Source organism: Scyliorhinus canicula, chromosome 19, assembly GCF_902713615.1.
Source record: "Scyliorhinus canicula chromosome 19, sScyCan1.1, whole genome shotgun sequence".
NCBI lineage: Eukaryota > Metazoa > Chordata > Chondrichthyes > Carcharhiniformes > Scyliorhinidae > Scyliorhinus > Scyliorhinus canicula.
The window spans coordinates 15645274-15667069 of NC_052164.1; the positions used below are offsets into that span (position 1 = coordinate 15645274).

Below are 21796 nucleotides of genomic sequence, written 5' to 3' on the forward strand. Positions count from 1 at the left end.
GATTTTTCTCAAGTCCTGTAAAGGGGGATGGATCACTTTGCTGTGGAACAAATGGTCTGACGGTCGGATTCCCTTGACTAATATCACTCATACCAGCAATATCACAGCTTCATTTACATTAAATAACAAAACAGGCCAGGGCCATTCGCCTCTCCACTTGTGTCTTTTACTGCATAGTCTTTCCTCTTGCCCTGTGGTTGCTCCATTACGGAAAGACAAATAGGTTTCTCAAACTCTGGGGGCGCGGAGGGCCTTTAGGTGAGAAAGTTTGGTTCTCAACACTGTTGTGTTGTATAGCATTAGGGAGCAACATATAAACTTAAAAAAAACCATATAAACTAGCCTTTTAGAACTGCAAAGACTGCTATTAAAATACTGCTTTTATGTAAGGGAAGTGGCACTGAATCAATTATCATGAAATCTTATTCCGTTCATTCACCATGGGCTGTGATAATGAGAAAATGGATTCAACAATTCTTTAAACTTATAAAATACTCTGGTTCTGTAAAGGAACCACAGATCAAAAACAGCTGTTAATAGCTTGCTAGGTCTAATAATAACTTTTAAAGTTACTTGTATTATATTTTTCCGTACTCTCCAATTTTCACCTCTCCCTTTGAAAGGTTGGAAGTTAAATCTTTAGGTATCAGCAACTCTCTGTCTCACAGCCATACCCATTCTTCACCAGTGAGCCCCTTGACAGTCGCCATAGAAGACCATTGAAGCAGGGTTGACATCAAAGTGAAGCTTGATCCCATCTTCCTCTACTTTCCCTGAATATAGCTGCTAAAATCTATAGCCCAGTAGAACTGAAGCAATTCTAGCATCCCAGTTGTTAAAGCTACCTTGTATTATTAAGAACGGAGATCAGCATTAGCAAGATCACCATTTTCAGTTTGCGTGGGCCGAACAAACCACAGTGAGATATTTCTGTTTGAGTGCTGTGTGACACGGTTTCCTTACCAGTTAACAAGTCAGCTTTGCAAGACACACCATGTTCATCTTACAGTGACCCGGGGTCGGGATTGACCCCGGGTCCTCAGCGCCGTATGCAGCGGTGCTAACCACTGCACCACGGTGCTGCCCATGTTCATCTTCTATCCAGTCAGGACCAAAGGGGTGATTAAATATAAAGCTACTGTTCTTTATAAATTTAATTTTGGGAATTTTTTTATGTTCGAGGACTCAACACCTGCCTTGTTGTACGTCCATTTTTGACATCAAGAAATCTCTGGTCAGGTATGACTATGGTCAGAGACAGTGCAAGCTCCTTGTTATTTTTCCCCAACAACATCAACAGTGTGAATCTTGCCATTTCCCATACTAGCAACTTTCTCAATCCAATTAGAATTCATTAAAATTTTGGGGGTAGTTTTACACGGTGACCTGCAGCCACCAAAACCAGGTTAAAACTACCAAATTTTATTTAGAACAGTTACAGCAGCAGAGATGACACTTTAGCTGGATCAGTCGAGTTTTGCTGAGAATTGTCCAGCTATGGCAGTCGTTTTATATACAAGTTTAGGAAAAGTACTGTGGAACGGAAAGGCAGTAAATCACTTTAATTAAACTCAAGCTTTTAAAATGACAACAGAACTGCTGCATCGTTTCCAAAGAGTCAATTTAAACTTAAGTTCACAATCTCTTCCACTGTAATGGTGTCAGATATTGGTTTAAATCAAATTCTTACCTATTGCTTTTGTGTAATAATTAAATGCTTCATTGTAGTCCTTCTTTAAGTAAAATGCATTGCCTTGCTCTTTAAATATTTCAGCCTCTCTGTAGAATTAAAAGACAGCTTTAATTTTATGCATCAAATGGAGAATCTTAACTTTCCCCCCCAATATAATCTATTTTGTTATCCCCTCAACTGTTTCTCAAAACTTAAGATTTCAAGGTTTGTGACATTTTTGTAAATTTGCATCATTGCAAATTTAGATTGTACAAAGAACCTCAACATCCTTACATACTGCATACGAAAAATAGGTAATGGTGCATTTATGGTACAGAGCTCACAATGCAAGGAGGTAAATTTGAGCACTAGCATCAGAAAGATGACCAAGAATTATTAGATTGTTACAAAATTCCAAATCGGCTGCTAAATGCCCTTTAGTGAAAGGAACCTGCCATTCCGACAAGTGACTCGTTTGTACAATACAGCTAAAAGTTAAGCAGACTTTCTCAGTGTGTGTTCTTCTCAAGACAACCAGAGCTGGGCAATAAATGCAGCCTTGTCAGTGTTTCCCACATCCCTGGACCACAGTTTTGCTGGGTTGACAGTCGATTTACTACTATTTTGGCAGGATCTCCGGCCTAACTGCTAGGAATGACCTCATAATCTCCTGCTAACTCGGCATACATCTTTATGCAAGACTGAACATGTGTAGTGGAGAGAGACCCATTAAAATATCCAATACATTCATAGACCTAGAAAATAGGAGGCCATTCGGCCCATCATGCCTCCTCTGCCATTCATTATGATCACGGCTGATCAACCAACTCAAATTGCACAGGCCTACCACTCTCTGGGAAAGAAATATTTCCTCATCTCAATCCTAAATGGTCTACCTCGTATTCTCAGACTGTAACCCCTGATTCTGGACTCCCCCACCATCGGGAACATCCTTCCTGTATCTACCCTCTAGTCCTGTTAGAATTTTATCGCTTTCTATGAGATTCCCCTCATTAATCTGAACTCCAGTGAATACAATCCTAATCAATTTCACCTCTCCTCATAGGTCAGTCCTGCCATCCCAGGAATCAGTCTGGTAAACCTATTCTGAACCTTCTCTATAGCAAGAACATCCTTCCTCAGATAAGGAGACCAAAACTGCACATAATATTCCAGCTGTGACCTTACTAAGGCCCTGCATAATTGCAGCAAGTCATCCCTGCTCCTGTACTTGAATCCTCTCGTCATGAAGGCCAACATACCATTTGCCTTCTTTACCGCCTGCTTACCTTCAGCACCCAGGTCTCACTGCTCATTTCCCTCTCCTAGTTTATGGTAATTCAGATAATAATCAGCCTTCCAGTTTTTGCTAAGTAAGTGGATAACCTCACATTTATCCAAATTATACTGCATCTGCCATTCATGTGCCCATTCACTCAACTTGCCAAAATCACACTAAAGGATTGCCTCATCCTCCTCATAGCTCATCTTCCCACCAGTGGTGTGTCCTTTGCAAATGTGGAGCTATTACACTTCGTTCCCTCATCTAAATCATTAATATATATATTGTGAATAGCTGGGGTCCCAGCGCCATTCCTGCGGTCCCACTAGTTGTCAACCGTTTGGAAAAAGACCCATTTATTCCTGCTATTTGTTTCCTGTCTGCAAACACCAACTCTATACACTGCCCCAATCCCATGCGTTTTAATTTTACACTTATGTGGGACTTTGCCTAAAGCCTTCTGAAAGTCCAAATAAACCACATTCACTTCATCAACTCTATTGGTTACATCCTCGAAAAATTCCAGTAAATTTGTTTTTGTTTTTCACTGTCACAAGCTAGAATAATTTGTTGTTCTGCATAAGTAATGCTCCATGGTATTCTGGGATCCTTGAACTACCGGCCAAGCTTGAATAATCTTATCTGATGTGTTTTGAAAATGACGTTACAGAGAAACTCACCCTCCCACCTAGCTGGTGGGGGCTGGTTTAGCACAGTGGGCTAAATAGCTGGCTTGTAATGCAGGACAAGACCAGCAGCGCGTGTTCAATTCTTGTACTGGCCTCCCCGAACAGGCGCCGGAATGAGGAGACTTGGGGCTTCTCACAGTAACTTAATTGAAGCCTACTTGTGACAATAAGCGATTATTATTAGCTTTGCATCATCTGCAAATTTGGAGATATTACATTTAGATCCCTCATCTAAATCATTAATATATATTGTGAATAGCTGGTTGATGCATTAGTACATTAGAAAAAGCAGTAGGTTCATCAAGTTTGCTCTGCCATTCTCTGAGATTATGGTTAATGTGGCTGTGTCCTTAACTTAGTCTTCCCAACAGCCCCCTCCACCCACCCCCTGCCATAACCCTCAACTCCCTTGGCAATAACATCTAACTATGTGTTGAATATATTCAATAACCCACTGCTCCCTGGAAGAACATAATTCAAAACAATTAACAATCCTCAGAGAAGAAATTCTTCCTCATCTCCATCTTAAATGGAAACCCCTTATTTTGAAACTGTGCACCCTAGTTCTAGATTTCCCCATTAGGGAAATATCCTCTCGGCATCTACCCTGTCAAGCCCTCTCAGAATCTTTTATGTTCCAATTAGGTCACCTCTCATTCTTCTAAACTCCAACAAGTATACAAGTCTCTTTAATCAGAATAATGTTTATTGACACAAGGAGGCTTACATTAACTCTGCAATGAAGTTACTGTGAAAAGCCCCTAGTCGCCACGTTCCGGCATCTGTTCGGGATTCTCAACTGGTACGGGAATTGAACCCACGCTGCTGGTCTTGTTCTGCATCACAAACCAGCTGTCTAGCCCACTGAGCTAAACCTGCTTCTGAACTGCGTGTAATGCAAGGATATCCCTCAGAAATTATGTGATGGAAATGGTGCATTTCCACACAACACAATGATCACAAAAAATACCAGAAGGGAAACTATACAGCCCTAAGCTTTAATCTGTTTCAGCTCTGACACTATCAGTAGAAACAGGCCCTGGCCGTAAAAATACAGCATCTATCCCAGGCTGCCATTATATTAGCAGACATGGACTAGGGTGCTCCAGTTGATAGAATGACTCCTGTGAAAACCAGGTGGGACGTTCAATGATGGCTTACGTCTTATCCAATTCTTTTTTTCCCAATTAATGGGTAATTTAGTGCGGCCAATTCACCTACCCTGCACATAATTTTGACTTGTGGGCGTGAGACCCATGCAGTCCGTGCAAATTCCTCACGGACAGTAACCCGGGTCCTCAACGCCGAGAGGCAGCAGTGCTAACTACTGCACCAGCAAGCCACCTGATTTCTTACATCTTTTGTGTTTGTGTTATTAATTTTTTTTTAAACGAGTACCCAATTCTTTATTTTTCCAATTAAGGGGCAATTTAGTGTGGCCAATCCACCTACCCTGCACATCTTTTGGGGTTGGTGGTGGTGAGACCCATGCAGACACAGGGAGAATGTGCAAACTTCACACAAACAGTGACCTGGAGCCAGGATCAAACCTGGGTCCTTGGTGCCATGAGGCAGCAATGCTAACCACTGCGCCACCATGCCGCCCCTGGAGATGTCTTACATCTACTGTCAATGAAAATTAGAAGTCCTCAAGTCTGTGCATATGCCGCATTTTCATTCAATAGGTGTTCTTTGTACAGATGCGAAACCTGGCATTTAATAACCAATTGCATATCAAGAGGAGGAGAATTTTTGGCAGGCAAGTGCTGAAAATGCACAGCCAGAAGAGAAAGTAGGGATTCTGACATTTCAGGGTCGAACCCTCTTTGGGGTAGTCATGAATTAATGCCATAACCCGGCTTTTTCTGCCTTTCTTTCTGATTTACATTTGTCCTTCATTTTTTTCACTGATTTTAGTAATATTCTATAAGGAATGAAACATTATCTACAGCAGATAAATTCTATTACACACTTTGTAAGCAATTGGGGAGTGAAACTAGTTGGTTAAAACAAGGCTTATGCTGGAGTGATCTGACCCAAGCTCTTGTCTTCTAATTCTTATTTGGTAATCTTAGTTGGAAATGGCCAAACAAACAGTCAGAAGATAAGGGCCACACGCAAGGCAAATACATCACCTACCAACTAGTGAATGCAGAATGGATTGCGTAGAACTAAAGGAGAAGTAAATTAAGTGACAAAATAAATGTATTTTGAAAATGAAAAATGCTTATTGTCACAAGTAGGCTTCAAATGAAGTTACTGTGAAAAGCCCCTAGTCGCCACATTCCGGCGCCTGCTCGGGGAGGCTGGTACGGGAATTGAACCGAGCTGCTGGCCTGCCGTGGTCTGCTTTAAAAGCCAGCTCTTTAGCCCTGTGCTAAACCAGCCCCCTATATTTTCATAATTTAGGTAAGCAAAGAATTCACAAAACATGGAGATAAATTTTCAATTCAGATTAATCATGATTCTGCTTCGTTGTCATTCTTGCGCCCATTTGCCTTTTCACCTTGTTGGCAATGTGCAAACTCTGGTGGCTATATGCAAATTGTGAGTCTAATAAAAAGTTCAAACAGATAATCAAAGTGCCAGAAAATAGATATCAAGAGAAATTCCAATGGGGTAATATTCTACCTGAACTCCATCACTCACAAAGACAAGTGCATCGGACACTATCATTTTCAAGTCAAAAACAACCTTAAACTGGGCATAAATCATTGCTCCTTCATCGTAATTGGGTCAAAATCTGAGAGCTCCCTACTTAACAGTACTCTGGGAGACTGAACGGGTTTCAATGGCAGTTTACCACCGTCTTCTCAAGACATCTTCAGATGAGTAACAAATGCTATCATTGCCAGTAGATCCGACTTCCCGAGAACGGCTAATTAAAAAAAAATGAATTTAGAGTATCCAATTCTTTTTTTTCCAATTAAAGGGTAATTTAGCGTGGCTAATTCACCTACCTTACACATCTTTTTGGATTGTGGTGGTGAGGCCAAGCAGGCACGGGGAGAACGTGCAAACTCCACAAGGACAGTGACCTGAGGCCAGGATTGAACCCAGGTCCGCAGCTCCGTGAGGCAGAAGTGCTAACTACTGCGCCACCTTGCCTCCCTTCGAGAACGACTTTATTTTTTTAAAATTTAGAGTATCCAATTAATTTTTTCCAATTAAGGGGCAATTTAGCGTGGCCAATCCACCTAGCCTGCAGATCTTTGGGTTGTGGGGTCAGAACCCAGGCAGACACGGGGAGAATGTGCAAACTCCACAAGGGCAATGACCCAGAGCCAGGATCGAACCTGGGACCTCGGCATCGTGAGGCAGCAGGGCTAACCACTGCTGCCCCATAATTTATACTGTGAGCTCTTTTAAGAACAAAGTTTGAACAACTTGACATTTTAACTATTTAAACTTTGAAATTAAGATCTTGGAAGTCTGTTAATTATTTCCTAGGTTACTGCATAGTTTGGGAGGTTGTACTGTTTTATGCTACATCCAGATGCAAGGCGGTATTTAACAGAAGAATGAATGTCTATGATATAAGTACACCCATAGCCAACTCATTTAACATATCACATTCTACTTCAATTTGAAAATCAGGAGGAACAGAACTCCAAAAATCTTGGAGCAATCAGAGCAGACCTTGCAGTGTCCTAGTCAAGTTTACTTAAATAGTATCTGGGGATGGGGAGGGATATACTTATTAGATTAAAAAAAAACTTTTGATGGCTTTACAGGTATTATCAGTGAAATTTACGTTTTTGCCACCGCCAAAATGGACGATGGGAACTGAGAGAAGGAAGACTCAAGATCGGTAAAAGGAATAAGCCATTTTCATACAGTATTTTAGATTCTAATAGATTGGGAAAGATAGGAGTTAAAGAAGTAAAGGACAAAATAATAGATGGGAAGGGGGATAGAAACAAGAGGTACCAAAACTTAGCATTTATTGAAGCCAGTGTGATTTTAAATGTTTTTTTTAAAACTACAATAATAAGCAGCTATTGAAGTAGCATAATTAATGTGCCAGTTTAATCTTAATTTGGAGTTGCCCAATTCAAATTATCTGTTTGAATTGAAATCAGGCAACTTGCCTCCTTTGCTGTTTTATTAAACTTGCTTAATTTGAATTACTGATTGCTTAAAGGTGGCTTTCAGTTAGCCACAGTCAGCAGGAGTATTCTAATAGCAGCACCAGCTTACAATGTAAGCAAGAATTTCCTGAAGTTGTTAGGAAGTAAGCAACCACTGCCCAACATAGGAATTGGCAACAAATAACACCAGTAAGGGCTATAGAGGGAAATACTTTGGCAAACATTTCCTGTACGAAACAGAAAACAATTGGTGGATGTGCTCAACATTAACAGTATTGTTCTAATGAACAATGCATTTATACCAAATTTCTAAATATTAAAAGCTTTCGCTTTACATAAATGACAGCAATTTAAAATGGCTATTAGTGTTACGTCTTTCCAGATATTTCAGCACTATTCTGAAAACCCGTTTGAGATATGGCAATATGCAAATCTATAGCAATTGCTCAAGTCCAAATATCAAGTATTACTTTCAATCAAAATTTCCATCGAATGTTGTCCCCAAATCCACTTCTTATAAAGCATAGTATTAATGTTCAAAATTCAGTACTTGTGGCTTTTAATGCAGAAGCGGACACCACATTATGAAGTTTGCATATATTTACAATTTACAGAATCTATGATTGAAGTCTGAACCTTATTTATTCTACCTAAATAATGTAATAATAATAATCTTTATTAGTGTCACAAGTAGGCCTACATTAACACTGCAATGAAGTTACTGCGACACACGACAGCGCCTGCTCGGGCGCACAGAGGGAGAATTCGGAATGTCCAATTCACCTAACAGCAAGTCTTTCAGGCTGGTGAGAAGAAACCCACGCAGACACGGGGAGAACGTGCAGACTCCGCACAGTTACCCAAGCCGGGAATCGAATCTGGACCCCTGGCACTATGAAGCAACAGTTTAATAGGCAGTTTACTTCTGGAGGGGACATTACCTTCTGCGATCTATTTTCCATCACTTTTACAGGAATAAATCATTAACTGAAAGTGCAAGAGGGAAAGAAAAATGAAGTTTGGATATCTGGAGACTGCTCAAAAGGTGAAGTAGTATATCAGGAATGGAAAGTGAAAGTTAGGCTTACGTTTCAAAAGAAACATCATCAGCAAAGCCTGGGAAACGTTAACATATCTTTCTTTTAGATGTTGACTCAAATTTCCAGAAGATTCTTTATCAAGAGGAAAGTATGGGAAAGGATTTGAATCAAAGGCAAATTGTGAAGGGCCCTGGGCTATGCTAATATGTAAAATATTTTAGTGGGAGATGCAAATCAAGGTGTTCCTCAAAATGTTTTGAAAGTAAGCCGCATTTGCAAGGAATGCAGTGAATTTGAAAGACTATTTTAAACAAATATCACAGTACATGAATGTCCTTGACAAGTGTATGAAACATAGAGCAGAAGTGTCCCATCTAAACATAGAAACAGTAATATTAGAGCACAGCACTGCTGAAGCCATCACTGAAAGTTCCAGGCTTCCAAAAGGATTGGTAGCTGTTAAAACTGTAAAGTGGGCAGAAATTACTCTTCTTGTAGTCCCAATATTCATTCCTGTAACAGCATTGATCTGGAGTCCAAAAATCACAACACTGATCCACAATTTCAGTCAGTTATGAGAAAGTATAAACCCGACAAAAAAATTGATTTCAAGTCTATTTATTTTCCAATGCTGCAGGCTGTTATGGCTAGAAAGTAAGGGATGGAGGACATTCAAAGATATAACTATTATTGGTATATGGCTTAGCTGTTAAAATCCAGAGGCAAAGCTTCAGACAAGCTCATGTTGAGCACTAAGGGTAGCTTTTAGCGTCTTCCATAGAATTCACCAGTAGCTACATAACTTATTTCATTGTTTTACAAGTTTAAAAGATAAATCTCACTTCTTGGGTGAATTTTGCAATCATTAAAAAGGGAAACAAATGCAGTCTCCCCGTGTCTGAGTGGATCTCACCCCGACAACCCTAAAGATTTGCAGGGTAGGTGGATTGGCTGCTAAATTGTCCCTTAATTGAAAAATAAATGAATTGGGTACTTAAATTTTTTTTAAAAAAGGAACAAATTGTTTTTCATTTGAATTTTTATATAGAAAGACGGTGGCACAGCGGGATTGTCACTCGAATAGTAATCCAGACACCACAGCAGATGGTGAAAGTTGCATTCCAACAAAAATAATGCAGGCTGTTAATGACCATGAAACTACTGTCAACTGAGGTAAAAAAACTTTTGGTTCACTAATGCCCTTCAGAGAAGGAAATCTGCCACCCGTACCCGGTCTAGCCTACATGTGACTCCAGACCCACAGAAATGAGGTTGACTCTTAAACACCATCCAAAATGACCTCGCAAGCCACTGCATTTAAGAGCAATTAGGGGTGGGCAATAAATATTGGCCTAACCAGCGACAACCACGTCCCTTAAAATGAATTAAAAAGGACCCAGAACAGATACAGCTTTTGACTGGATGCAAATGAAAGGTATTTCTTTATGAGTGGGCGGGCCATCAACTATTAACAGACTCTGGCACAAAAGGTAAAGGTCACAAATTTACCAGCAGTAAAGGTTGGAATTCGAACAAAGGCTTTGCAGTTAACTGTTTCCTGTTGCATGGGAATGTCTCTACCAATCAGAGTTCACCTGCCCACCAATCAGCCCTCGCTTCTCATGCAGTTTAAAATTTTTGCTGTCTTTACAGTTGGCAATCTTGCGATTTGCCCTGATGAGTACATGATGAAAAGCTTTGACAGCATGTCTCTTTTAAAAATAAATTTAGAGTACCGAATTCATTTTTCCCAAATCAGGGGCAATTTAGCATGGCCAATACACCTAGCCTGCACATCTTTGGGTTGTGGGGGCGAAACCCACACAAACACGGGGAGAATGTGCAAACTCCACAAGGACAGTGACCCACAGCAAGGATCGAACCTGGGACCTCGGCGCCGTGAGGCAACAGGACTAACCACTGCGCCACCGTGCTGCTCTACGTCTCTTTTTTTTAAGCAATAAGTTCCATACTCCCAAATGACTGTTAAAAAATAAAGATGCTAATCTCCCAAGATTTAGTGGCAGCTGTCAATATTCAAGATTTAGCTAAGGTAACACTCCCTCACCACCCTTAAATTGTGCTGTTACCATTCTATAAATCATTTGCTGCATTGGTGTCTTTGAATCATTGACAAAACATTGAATTAGGATTAAGCGATTGAGCATACTTGAAGAACTGAGTTGGTGCAGCTTTCGTCCCAAACCCTAGAATTTGGAATTGCAAAGAATTATTCTCTTGACCTGCTGGAATTTAAACTGAAAAGTGAAAATTCTGACATCCATGAATAGAGGCGATCTTAGCATTGTTTTTCCACAGTCATCTTAAACTTCCCACGATGTTTCCCGTAAATGCATGTTGATGTTGCCAATCAGTAGCTGTGCATCTCAGTTTCCATTCAGTGGGAGGCTTCTTTACGATAAAGGCCCCAAAAAAATTTAGATGGGGTAGCACGGTGGCACAATAGTTAGCACTGCTGCATCACAGCTCCAGGGTCCCGGGTTCAATTCCCAACTCGGGTAACTGTCTGTGGAGTTTGCACTTTCTCTCTGTGTCTGCGTGGGTTTCCTCCCACAGTCCAAAAATGTGCGGGTTAGGTGGATTGGCATGCTAAATTGCCCCTTAGTGTCCAAAAGGTTAGGTGGGGTTACTGGGATAGGATGCAGGCATGTGCTTAAGTAGGCTGCTCTTTCCAAGGGTCGGTACAGACCCAATGAGCCGAACGGTCTCCTTCTGCACTGTGAATTCTATGCTATGGTTAAATTGCCCATTACACAGTATTTCAATCCTACCTCTAAACAGTAACTCACTGAAACTTCCAATTTACTATTAACTAGAGCTGAATTTTCAGGTTGTGCCACAGCATTTTATACACGATAGGATGAGAATGACTCAGGTTTCAGCCTTAGCCCAGTAGTCAGACGCAAGGTATTCAAGGACTTGGACATGTAATCTAGACTGGCATTTCAGTGCAGTACTGAGAAATTGGCCAAATGATCTCATGGCACTTTTCAAAGAAGAGTATGGGAGCTTCTCTGCTTTATCAAGTTAGCGTCACTTAAACTTACTGCAATCTGTTGGATCTTGCTGTGTACAAATGGGCTACTGCATTTCCCTAACTGTGATGAGACTTCAAAAGTATTTGTTTTTGTTTTGAAAAGTCCCGAGTTCATGAAAGATGCTGCATGCTGCAAGTTTATTCTTTCTACCTTGGAAATTTCTGTTCCCACCACTCTCCAAAGTCTTGGACAGAGAAGGTATATAAACGTAACCCTCCCTCCCCCATATGTATCGTTACTGCATTACCAATGTGCTCAGAGGGAATTTCATCTTGTCCTGGCTTCCCGTTGTCAAATCATAGGAGATCCAATAGTTGGACAGTAAACTTTGAACAGGCAATCTTCAAATTTACAACATTCAAATGAATTGCACTCCATCGCTTATTAATTGACATCCCGTTTCGACTTTACGACGCATGCCAGCATTCGCACATACACATCAACATTTTGCGTGGCTTCAGCCATCACAGCCTTTCTTAGGTCAAACCCTTTTATTAGGTTGGAAACGAGTGTTTTATTCTGTTAATCCAACTGTAAGCCCACGTAGGTTTTGTTTTTGGTTCAACCATTGTGATAGCACTCAATGCATCATCTAATATCAACTCAGGCTCACAAAGTTACACAGGCAACTGGCAGAAATCGATGGCTTCATTATATTGCACACACTGACCGAGGAACTTGTGCTAAGGCATTCAGGCATCAACAGTCTCTTTAGTGACTTGACAGGGCAAGAGTTGGAAGCATTTAACACCGCTCGGTGCCCCATGAGTGATTTCCAACCTTAGGTCAGGAACCAATCCCCCATTTATAAAATTGTTCCTGTGGGGAAATCGGATCCAACCTACTTTGTTTCAACTTACGACATGGTTTTCAAGAATCAGTTGAGTCATAAGTCTGAGGACTGCCTGTACATGCACCGTTTGATCAAGTTCCAGGTCCTAAGTTCATTCCAAAGTTTTCCTGTAAAACCCTATCCTCTGTAAGGCATGAGCAATAGTTATTTGTAAAGTGGACATGCCATTACGATGTCACCGTATTCAATGACTAAATTCCCATTTTAAAAAAAAGAACAATCTCGGTAACTATTTCCCTTGTCCCCTGCAATGCTTTCTACTGTAGAAACCACTTGTTACAATTAGCAGGTGGACTTTTGCCACTGAATATTAAAATATTTTAATTTTCATCATGTTATAACAAAGAAATACCACAGAAAGTAGTTGCAATCAATTCTGCATTCAGTTAGGCATCAGCAAGCATGTGTGAATAAGAAGTGAAAAGAAGTGCATTCCTAAAATAATACAACAAACAGCCATCCGGGTGTGCAAATTTTCAACATCAGAACATTTCTTTATGCTTAAAAACAAAGCATCAGCTTCTGTTGCACAAAACAGAGGGTGATTACATCCAGCAGTTCCTTTTCACATTAGATAGAACACGGTATTTACAACAGAGAATCCAGCATGCGCCATAACTGGTCTGTGCTAGTGCTTATGCTCCACACAATTTTCCTTCCACCCTGTTTCATCTAACCACAGCATAACCCTTTATTCCCTTATAGACTTATCGAGCCTTCCTTTAGTTGCCTGCATGCTAATCACCTCAACCTGCTGGATAGCAAATAATTATACTCTAGGTAAAGACCTTTCTCCTGAATCCCCTATTATATTTATTACTGTAAGAAGTCTTACAACACCAGGTTAAAGTCCAACATGTTTGTTTCAAACACTAGTTTTTGGAGCACTACTCCTTCCTCAGGTCACCTAATCATCTCATATTCATGCCCTTCAGTTTTATTTTAATTAACCTTTAAATTTTTTTTTTAAGAGTATCCAATTAATTTTTCCAATTGAAGGGACAATTTTCGGGACAGCACGATAGCATAGTGGTTAGCACTGTGGCTTCATAGCGCCAGGGTCCCAGGTTCTATTCCCTGGGCCACTGGCTGTGGAGTCTGCACGTTCTCCGGATGCTCCGGTTTTCTCCCAGTCCAAAGATGTGCAGGTTAAGTGGATTGGCCATGGTAAATTGCCCTTAGTGTCCAAAAGGGTTAGGAGGGGTTATTGGGTTAGGGTGGAAATGAGGGCTTAAGTGCAGACTCGATGGGCCGAATGGCCTCTTTCTACACGGTATGATCTATGTTCTACCCTGCACATCTTTGGGTTGTGAGGGCGAAACACGCGCAGACACGGGGAGAATGTGCAAACTCCGCATGGCCAGTGACCCAGGGCCAGATTCGAACCTGGGACCTTGGTGCCGAGAGGCAGTTGTGCTAACCACTGCACCACCATGCTGCCCTTTTTATAATTGTTTTTATTGTTTTTCACATTTCACGCTACATATTTCAGTTCGAACAGAGCTGGTGCTGTACCCGCGTGTAGTATTCTGTCAAAGGCCCAGAGGGACACCCCAATGCGGGGGTTCTCCTCCATCCTTACCCATTCTGTTTCCGGCTCCCTTACCCATCCGCTCAATCGTTCTGCTGTGACCGCCCAATGCAGTATTGCAGGTTTGGGAGGGCCAGGTCTCCCATGCTTCTCTTCCTCTGTAGGACCTTTTGGGGGATCTTTGGATTCCCAACCCCCACCCCACCACCACCACACACACACACAAGCACCATGATCATTTTGTCTATTGTGTTAAAAAAGGCCTTGGGTATGTGGATCAGTATGGATCTGAACAGGAAGGAGCTAGGCAGTACGTTCATCTTCATTGTCTGCACTTTCCCTGCCAGGGAGAGTGGGAGTGTGTCCCACCTCTACAAGTCCTTCTTCACTTCCTCCACCAGACTTGTCAGGTTCCATTTGAAGATCCGTGTCCCGTCTCTGGCAATTTGGATCCCCAGGTAGCGGAATTTGTTTTGGCATGCCCTTCAGTTTTGGACTTTCTCAGAAATAGAAGCATTTTCTCTCCATCCTCCTCTCCAAACCACATAATAATTGAGGAGATCTCCCTCATCCCTCAGCCTTTGCATTTCCAGAGAAAAGCACCCTAGCCATTTATACCCTGACAGCTCTAACCTCTCCGTTCTGGTATTATCCCTCTTGCAACCATTGGTTGATTATTAATTGATTTGTGGCAAATGAGTAACTATAGCATGCATAGTATAATTCAAGGGTCATGCAGATTGCCTGAAAATAAGTTTAAATCTGATCATCAGTCTAAGATTGATTCTGAGTCCAAGCTTCAAGATTGCCATAAACCTGGAGTGTTCCTGGGCATAGTGAATGTAGAATAAACATGTGATGGGTGTTTGTCCACAGGCCAATATCACCTCAACACAAGAATCAGGAGCAGGGGAAGGCCATTCAGCCCCTCGAGCCTGCTGTGCCTTCCGATAAGAAAATAGCTGATCTGACTCTGGCCTCAACTCCACTTTCCTATATGCCCCCATAAACCTTTACTCCCTTCGTCAATCAGTGTTCTACAGAAAGCCTTAAACACATGACAGCTATTGATTAAAATTACTCCCAAGAAACAATTATTCTGATCACTTTACTATGCTGGCATTACCCACTTCTCTGGAAGCCACGGATTAATTCTGAGAAAATAAATGTGAGAACATAAAGCTTAAAAGGTTCAACTTTGAAGCCGTTTGAAGGTTTGAAGCCATTGACTTGCTCACTGCCCAGCATCTTTTTTTACCTACAAATTCCTCTGCTGTTTAATGACTTTCATTTTTAAAATCACGGTTAAAATCACATTTTGGAACTTGCATCACACGATAAATCATCATTTATCGACAGAGCTTAAATGTTTAGTTATAATGAGGGTTGTTAAGAAGGCGTACGGTGTGTTAGCTTTTATTGGTAGAGGAATTGAGTTTCGGAGCCATGAGGTCATGTTGCAGTTGTACAAAACTCTGGTGCGGCCGCATTTGGAATATTGTGTGCAGTTCTGGTCGCCACATTATAGGAAGGATGTGGAAGCATTGGAAAGGGTACAGAGGAGATTTACAAGAATGTTGCCTGGTATGGAGGGAAGATCATATGAGGAAAGGCTGAAGGACTTGAGGCTGTTTTCGTTAGAGAGAAGAAGGTTAAGAGGTGACTTAATTGAGGCATACAAGATGATCAGAGGATTAGATAGGGTGGACAGTGAGAGCCTTTTTCCTCGGATGGTGATGTCCAGCACGAGGGGACATAGCTTTAAATTGAGGGGAGATAGATATAGGACAGATGTCAGAGGTAGATTCTTTACTCAGAGAGTAGTAAGGGCGTGGAATGCCCTGCCTGCAACAGCAGTGGACTCGCCAACACTAAACGCATTCAAATGGTCATTGGATAGGCATATGGACGATAAGGGAATAGTGTAGAGGGACTTTAGAGGGGTTTCACAGGACGGCGCAACATCGTGGGCCGAAGGGCCTGTACTGCGCTGTAATGTTCTATGTTCTATGGGATGACTTAATTTATTTCTCTCTGCTCCACAAGATCCAGCAAACAAGCATTTTGATAGCACAATTTGGAACACAGAAAGAGTGTCCCAGACGCTTGTGAAGTTGAGTGTGAGAAAGAATTACTTAATGAACTCAGACCCAAGTCTGTGTGTGTACGCACACACATATTTAGGATTACCAAAAGAGTAAAGGAAAATGCAGGAGGTTTTTGTTCTAACAACGCAGAGAATTGCTAAGGCATGTAATACCTTACAGGAAACTAGGCTCCGGAGAATCCATTATCAACTTTCAAAACAAAAGGGCAAAAATTTAGTTTAGCTCACTCAGCTAAATCGCTGGCTTTTAAAGCAGGCCAGCAGCATGGTTTGATTCCCGTACCAGCCTCCCCGGACAGGCGCCAGAATGTGGCGACTAGGGGCTTTTCACAGTAGCTTCATTGAAGCCTACTCGTGACAATAAGCGATTTTCATTTTTTTTTTTCCAAATGTACATGGAAAGGTTAAAAGAGGGGACTAAATCTTTCAGAGAGCCCAGACAGGTGCGGCAGCCAAATGGCCACTGATGCAAGAATCCACATCAAAGGTTAACTCGAGCTACTTGATAATAATGGCATTCAAAGGATGCGTGTGGGAAGAATCAGAGCTGACCCAAAGCCTTCTAACAAGTCCTAGATAAAAGATACAGCAAAACAGATCAAAATGCTAACTGTACATTGAATTTAGTAAAATTGCCACTTGTGAAATAGCAGATAAAATAATTACAGTAGTGGCCAGTTGACCCACAGTCCTCCTGGCTTATTCTCTGAAAGAGCAATCTAGTTCTAGTCCCCTGCCTTATTCCTATATATGTATATAAACACATACTCTTAATGTAACTTGGGAATTTGTAAATATTTCAGAAATATCACTTGTAAAAAGCACTGTTCCATTTACTACAATGTAATTCATGATTCAGTAAATGTTTTCTTACATTCAGGACAAGTTACTTCTTTTAGGAGTGAAATAAAAGAATCACCAATAGTGTTAGGAGCAATGTATAATTTTTAAGTTGCAAATATATATGTGTGTTATGTAAGGTAAAAAGGGTTCTAGTTTCACTTAGGTTTTGTTTCTGACCTTTGATGCTGGGACATCTGGATGGACTTGATCAGATTTTTGGGTTTGGTTCCATATAATCCATTTTTAATGGGTATTATAACCTCTGCAGGTTAAGAGATTGGTTAAAATGTGGGCGGCATGGTGGCGCAGTGGTTAGCACTGCTGCTCACGGCGCTGAGGACCCAGATTCGATCCTGGCCCCGGGTCACTGTCCGTGTGGAGTTTGCACATTTGCCCCGTTTCTGTGTGAGTCTCACCCCTACAACCCAAAAGATGTGCAGGGTCGGTGGATTGGCCACGCTAAGTTGTCCCTTAATTGAAAAAAAATGAATTGGGTACTCTAAATTTATATTTAAAAATTTTAAAAAGAGAGATTGATTAAAAATTTAGTGATTCTGGAAGAAAATCTTTACTGTTGCCTAGTGACAGTGGACAAATGACACAGGCAGAGAGAAAAGAAAGGAGAAAGTGTTTAATATGTGTCAAAGGATGATGACAGGAATTTCCAGTTCTCTAAGAAAACACTGCAAGGCTATTGGGGCAATGGTTGACTGACTAATTGGGTATAGAACTCCATAAAGTGACCAGTTTAGCAGAGGTGCCACTGGAAAACTGAGCTTAGAGTATGTCTTTTGGGCACCTTGGGAGGGGGGGAATAGAGGTTGGGTGAGAAGCAATGAATGAATGCTCAGGAATTCACTGGAGGAAAACCATTTGCAACAATGCCATTGCCAAACTTTTGTGTGTCAAGCTAGTTGTAACTGTGTATGCCTGTAAAGATATTGGTGGGGCAAAGGAAGTGTGAATTTGAAGCATCCTCTTGTGAAAATTTTCCAACTTTTTTGTCTGGTGTGACAGTTCATTTTTCTCTTGTTTAATAACTATTTTATATGTACCAAATGTTCATCTGCAGACTCTTGTGCATTTGTTCAGTAACTTTCCTCCAGTTTCTGAACAAAAGTTAGGATCTATTAAGATAGGTTTCATGTGGGATCTGACTTCTCTGGTATTATCAGCTGGGATCGCAACAATAGTCATGATTAAAAGAAACAAAGACCCAGGAGTGGATGATTCAGCCGCTTGAACCTGTCCCTCCATTCAGTTAGACGATGGCTCATCTGCCTCACAATCCCACACGTCAGTCTTGTTCTGTAATCCTTAAATAACCACGCTTAACAAAAATCTAACCATTTCAGTTTGAAAGTTTCAATTGACCTAGCCTGAACATATTTTGGGAAAATGTTTCAGATTTCCACTACCATGTGTGAAGAACCACTTCCTGAAGTTCTAGTATTAAAGTTTTGCCCTCTTCTTCTGGGCTTCTCATCACAAGAGAGAATTTCTCCCTGTCTGCCCCGCCAAATCCTTTAATCACCCAAAAGAACCTAATTAAATTACCCCTAATCCTCAACATCCAATGGACTGGTTTTACAATCCCCATAGCTGTCTAACAGCACTTCTGGTACTGCCTTCAGACTTCGCTGCAAACAAATACAGAACTGAGGAATTAATCAATTTCCAATTGCACATAACGTCGATATATTTTCTGAGAAGGCACCGTAGCACAGTAATTAGCAATGCTGCCTCACAGTGCCAGGGACCCAAGTTGGATTTCAGCCTTGGATGACTGCCTGTGCGAAGTTTGCACGTTCTTCCCGTGTCTGTGTGGATTTCCTCCGGGTGCTCTGTTTTCCTCCCACGGTCCAAAAATGTACAGGTCAGGTGGCCTGGCCATGCAAAATTGCCCCTTAAGTGTCAAGGGATGTGCAGGTTAGTTCACGGGGATAGTTTAGGTGTAGACAAGAAGTGGATAATGGTAGGTAGGGTGCTCTTTCGGAGGATGGGTGCAGACTCGACGGGCCAAATGGCCTTCTCCTGCGCTTTGTGAAGGTCACATCTAAAGAGAAGGTGGGGAGAGGAACTTGCTTAACCAGTATGAAAGGACTCATCATTCCAGTGAGTAACCTCTGGCTGCTGCACAGCCGAGAACCGCATGCACTTGACTGAGCAAATCATTGATTGAGAAGCATGTGGGAACCAAGCAAGTCAACCTCCTCGGTGGAGTGAGTGCACGCTGATCTCAGGGGAAAATGCCAATAACATCTGCGTACGAATTCTAAGTGGAAGGTTCTAGTATTTAAAGGGGAGGAGGGATTACCATTTCCTTCTTGGTATCAAACCCCACGTGGATATCGAGAAGAGATTCCCTCCAGTCACACACACGCAAAAATTACCCAAGACTTGTTATTACAAATGGGAACTACTGATTGAGTGAAGAAACATGAACACAAATCACAGCTGATGGGTTGCGCAGTGGGACCCTCCAGCAGCATCTCGGCTGAGAAATGAGCCGCTGTTTTCAGTCATTTATATAAACCGGACAAATCTCTGAAGCGCGTTTTGAATGGGTGACTGCAAAGGGCCGTGGCTGCAGCCGAGGGGGCCTCGGGATCTCCTTCCACCGGAGCTGGTTTGTCTCTACGGGCTTGACCGCCTCTACCCCACCGCCGGGGGGCCCGTATCCCACCCGCTCCCTGGGGGCTTTTGGATCACCGTGCGGCCGGGAGCTAGCCCGGCACCGTTTCTACTCGAGGCGCGGGGCCCAGCCCGGGTTTAGTTTTTATTTAATCGTTCCGTCGCTCGGTTTTTCGCCCTCCCCTCCGGGGCTTTGACAGTCATCCCTGCCCGGCTCTCTCTCTACCTCTCCGCATCTGCCTCTCCGGCTCCGCTCGGCTCCGGGGCCATCGTCACATCGCAGTCTCCGGCCGCCATTTCCCAACACCCGGAGCCCGGCACCGGCTTCCGGAACAAAGAGCTCGCCATCCGGCGGTGGGGCAAGAGAGCCCCTGCGGCAGAAATCACCGCTGACCTCCCAAGCTGCTGGAGGACTAACACTGGCACGACCATGGTAATGACACTGCTTGACACCAACAATACCAATATAGGCAATGCCTGGCATCATGGTCATTACATTGCTGGCACCACCAGCGCAAACAATGCCAGGCACCATGGCACTGATGGTAATTACATTGCGGGCACCACCAGCATAAACAATCCCTGGTATCGTGGCACTGATGGCAATACACAACCCGGCATTGGCACTAATAGTAATCACCTGACATTGTGGCATCGATGGTAATTACACCACCCACCGTTTACATTACCGACATAGCCTATGTCTGGCACAACCAGTACCTAGAGCCATGGCATTTCTGGAAATTACCCAACCTGACCCTGGTGCTGCCACTATTGACAAAACCTCGTACAATGGCACTGATGGTAATCACAGCTTGGCATTGGCATTAATGGCAATTGCACTGCCTGTCAAGTCTCTATCAACACAGGCTATGCCTGGCACCTTGGCAATGATGATACTTACTATTAGGGATGCTGGGCTAGCCAATAACACCCACACTCCGTGAAAGAACAATAAAATAATTCTAGGCGCTGGCACCACGACTAAAACATCAGGTATCACCTGCTGGCAATAACATTGCCTGGCACTGTCACTACTTGAATAAGAACTGGATTGATTGCTACAGGTATGGTCTGACACTACCAATACAAGTGTTGACAATGACAGACACGTGCACTGTTGGCATAGGCACTGATTGACAACATCACTGCCTAGCATTATTCCTTAACATTAACACCAGCTTGTCACTGGTACAGGCTGTGAACATGCTGAAATTATTTGTGCTACGGACGCCATCAAAAAGGCCAAAATTGTAAATGTGATGTTCTTGAATTGTTTTTTAAAAACGTGACCTATTTTGATGGCAATTGTATTTTGTGTGGTTCCATTTTTTCCCATCTTGTTCTGAAGATGTTGACTCATTCTTATGGTCAATGTCTACCTTCCAATATATTGTCTAATACCTCAGTCAGTATTAGAAGTTTAGTTGATTCTTTGTGCATCACAGCTGAATTCAGTTATATCGGAAGTCTACATTAGCAATTAACTGAATAACAATCAAAAGCAGGAACCTAGCAGATTTAATCCTCACGTACTCAGAGGTGTTGTGGCCTGGGGCAAATATGTAACGTAACCTGAATTCATGCACAGTTCGGTATCCTTTGTAAATCTCCAAAACAATTTGATTTATTGTTTTCAATCTCAAAAGTGCAATGGAACGCTATTTCTATTTCCCTCATTTATTTTCTTTGTGCTCAGTTTGTGCCAATTTGGAGTAAATTATATATTGTTTTCTATTGCAAAAGTACGTTTAAGCACTAGGGCAAAGATGGAGGCAATCCAAACCGGCACCAGTTCCAAGAAAGGCAATCTAATCCTACTCCGAATGTTTATCTTTTTAATGCTGACTCTGGGATCCAACACAACCTTCCACTGGTCAACATAACCTTTATCCCTGATCTTTGTCCAATTCAAGCTTTCAGTTACTGAATGGTCTGAAATCCACTAGCTCATTTTCCAGTTACCCTGAAAGTAAATTTTTGTTCCTCGTCAAA

General features: G+C 42.0%; 1 protein-coding gene across 1 annotated transcript in view; it reads right to left on the bottom strand.

Moving 5' to 3' along the window:
• dnajc7 (DnaJ (Hsp40) homolog, subfamily C, member 7) overlaps positions 1-20180 on the bottom strand; it is a 55821-nt gene extending 35641 nt beyond the window's left edge. The window contains exons 1-2 of the mRNA XM_038779897.1: positions 20028-20180; positions 1691-1779 (exon numbers count right to left, since the gene is read on the bottom strand). Of these exons, the coding sequence (XP_038635825.1) occupies positions 1691-1779; positions 20028-20149 (211 nt within the window). The 5' untranslated portion in view covers positions 20150-20180. The remainder of the gene's footprint in view (positions 1-1690; positions 1780-20027) is intronic.
• Positions 20181-21796: the final 1616 nt, after the last annotated feature.